Raw genomic sequence first — 2,190 nt, forward strand, 5'->3', positions numbered from 1 at the left:
ATCTCTGTGGTTATTCATCACTGTTCTCATTTATTATTCATGTTAACTCCTAAAATAAATTATAGCTTCTGTTATATATTTATTGGGATGTTACATTAATGGTATCAGAGTAGTTTCTAGCTTAGAATGCCTGTAGGTTTTGAGTATATCATCCTTATGCTGTGTACTCTATTGTTCGGTCAGAATAATCTGATTTCTTATAGACTAATGTTTCTTTCCTTCTGTTGAAAAACAGAAGATGGCTCCAAGACCACCCCCTCAACCTACTGATAGAGATTCGTCTAGTGGCAACAACTTGTTGGAGTCAGTCTTAGCTGCACTTCAACAACAAAATGCCAATCTGATTTAGCAAAACGCTAACCTCGCACAACCAAACGCACTGGCCTTACAAAATTCTGAGGCAGCTAGAGTCTCGGCTGAAGCAACACAGAGGCAAATTGCAGAGTTGATGACGAGCGGAATGCAGTCTGGCAGACCGTTCGGCTCCTCTTCAAACAACCAGGCTGAATGGAGTCTGGAGAGTTTTCTCCAGCACCGTCCAGCTAAGTTTGATGGAAAGTGCAGCGCTGACGAGGCCGACCACTGGCTTTGTGATATGGAAAGGATTTATGACGCCAAAAGGTGTGGAGACGAGAACCGCCTGGCGTTCACTGAATACCTGTTAACCGGAGAGGCCGATCACTAGTGGGGTAGTTCAAAGATGTTGTTGGAAGACGAACACACCCCTATTACCTGGGAAGTATTCAAGAAGAAGTTCTATGAAGAGTACTTTCCCAACAGTGTCCGGTTTGCCAAAGAAGTGGAATTCCTTCAGCTAGTTCAAGGGGGAATGATGGTGTCTGAGTACGCCAACAGGTTTAAACAACTCATGAGGTTCTATACTATGAGGATGAGTGAAGAGTGGCAGTGTAGAAAATTTGAGAATGGGTTGAGGGAAGATCTGAAGCCAGTCATTGCCAGCCACTGTATCCAGAAGTTCCCTGCCTTAGTGGAGAGGGCTAAGGTATTAGAGAAGAATCTGATGGACGTTGAGAGACGCAAGAAGCAACAACAGCCAAGCTCCAAGGGACCTATCTTTTCAAGAACCAACCCTGGTGCCAGAGCAACCCCTTACTCTCGGCCCATGTCATCCTCGGGTCCTTCTGCGTTGGCCGTTCGGCCTGTTAACTATACCAGACCGTCTGGTCAACCGGGGAACGTGAGTTGCTTCATCTGTGGAGGCCCTCACTTTAAGACTGACTGCCCCAAGCAAAGAAATGCTATGTTTTGCGTCCGGTGCAACAGAAATGGACATTTGGAGAGGGATTGCAACATGGGTAGCCGAGCGTTCTCAAGACCACCGAACGCAGGAAGGTTTCAACAAGAAAGTGGCCGAACGCAAGCAGCTGGCTGGGTATACGCTATCACAGGAGCTGAAGCATCCAGTGCAGGTAAAATCATCACCAGCACTTGCTTATTGCATGGAATGCCTTGCTGTGTATTGTTTGATTCAGGGGCAACACATTCCTTCATCTCGAAGGCATGTGTTGATAGGTTGGGTTTGGCCGAGAGAGAGATGCAGCTTGATATGGTGGTGTCAGCCCCAACAACTGGTTAGGTTAGGATATCTACCATGTGTTAGATACACTATTAAGAAAGAAGGGTACAATTTTAAGGTGAACCTCATATGCTTACCTCTTCAAGGCGTTGAAATAATTTTAGGAATGGAGTGGTTGACCTCCAATCCAATTCATATTGATTGTGGGAAGAAGAAGATGATTCTTCCAAGACAAGAAAAGAGGTTGTCATCGACGCTCGTCCAAGATTGAAAAGATATCAGTGAAGGTATCATAAGAACTGTTCGGCCCTACTTTTATCCTTCATGACCAAACGACTTTTAAATTATTACCGTTCGGTCTTACATAAATTCTTCATGACCGAACATCCTTTATCAATTACCGTTCGGTCATGTATATACAACCTTGTTCCTAACCAAGCGGTCTCAATTTCACTGACTAATCTTTTCTATAGACCGATCGGACATTTTTTTACTAGACCTTCGTGACTAATCGTTCTTTCACTATTTTGTTCAATTGTTACTATCAAGTTTCTTTGTAACCTGACTACAATGATTCGACATTTGGCTGAAATCATCAACTTGTTTATATCTGTTCCGGTCGGTCTTCGGTCCAAACTCCCTTGCACAATTTC

The 2,190-nt window shown here is 44.1% G+C and overlaps 1 protein-coding gene across 1 annotated transcript; it reads left to right on the forward strand.

Annotated features, from left to right (window-relative positions):
- The first annotated feature begins 700 nt into the window (after window positions 1–700).
- Window positions 701–1,597, forward strand: LOC106770336. The gene has a single exon (XM_014656151.1). The coding sequence runs from the start codon at window positions 701–703 to the stop codon at window positions 1,595–1,597; it is 897 nt and encodes a 298-aa protein (XP_014511637.1).
- Window positions 1,598–2,190: the final 593 nt, after the last annotated feature.

Source organism: Vigna radiata, chromosome 8, assembly GCF_000741045.1.
Source record: "Vigna radiata var. radiata cultivar VC1973A chromosome 8, Vradiata_ver6, whole genome shotgun sequence".
NCBI classification, from domain to species: domain Eukaryota; kingdom Viridiplantae; phylum Streptophyta; class Magnoliopsida; order Fabales; family Fabaceae; genus Vigna; species Vigna radiata.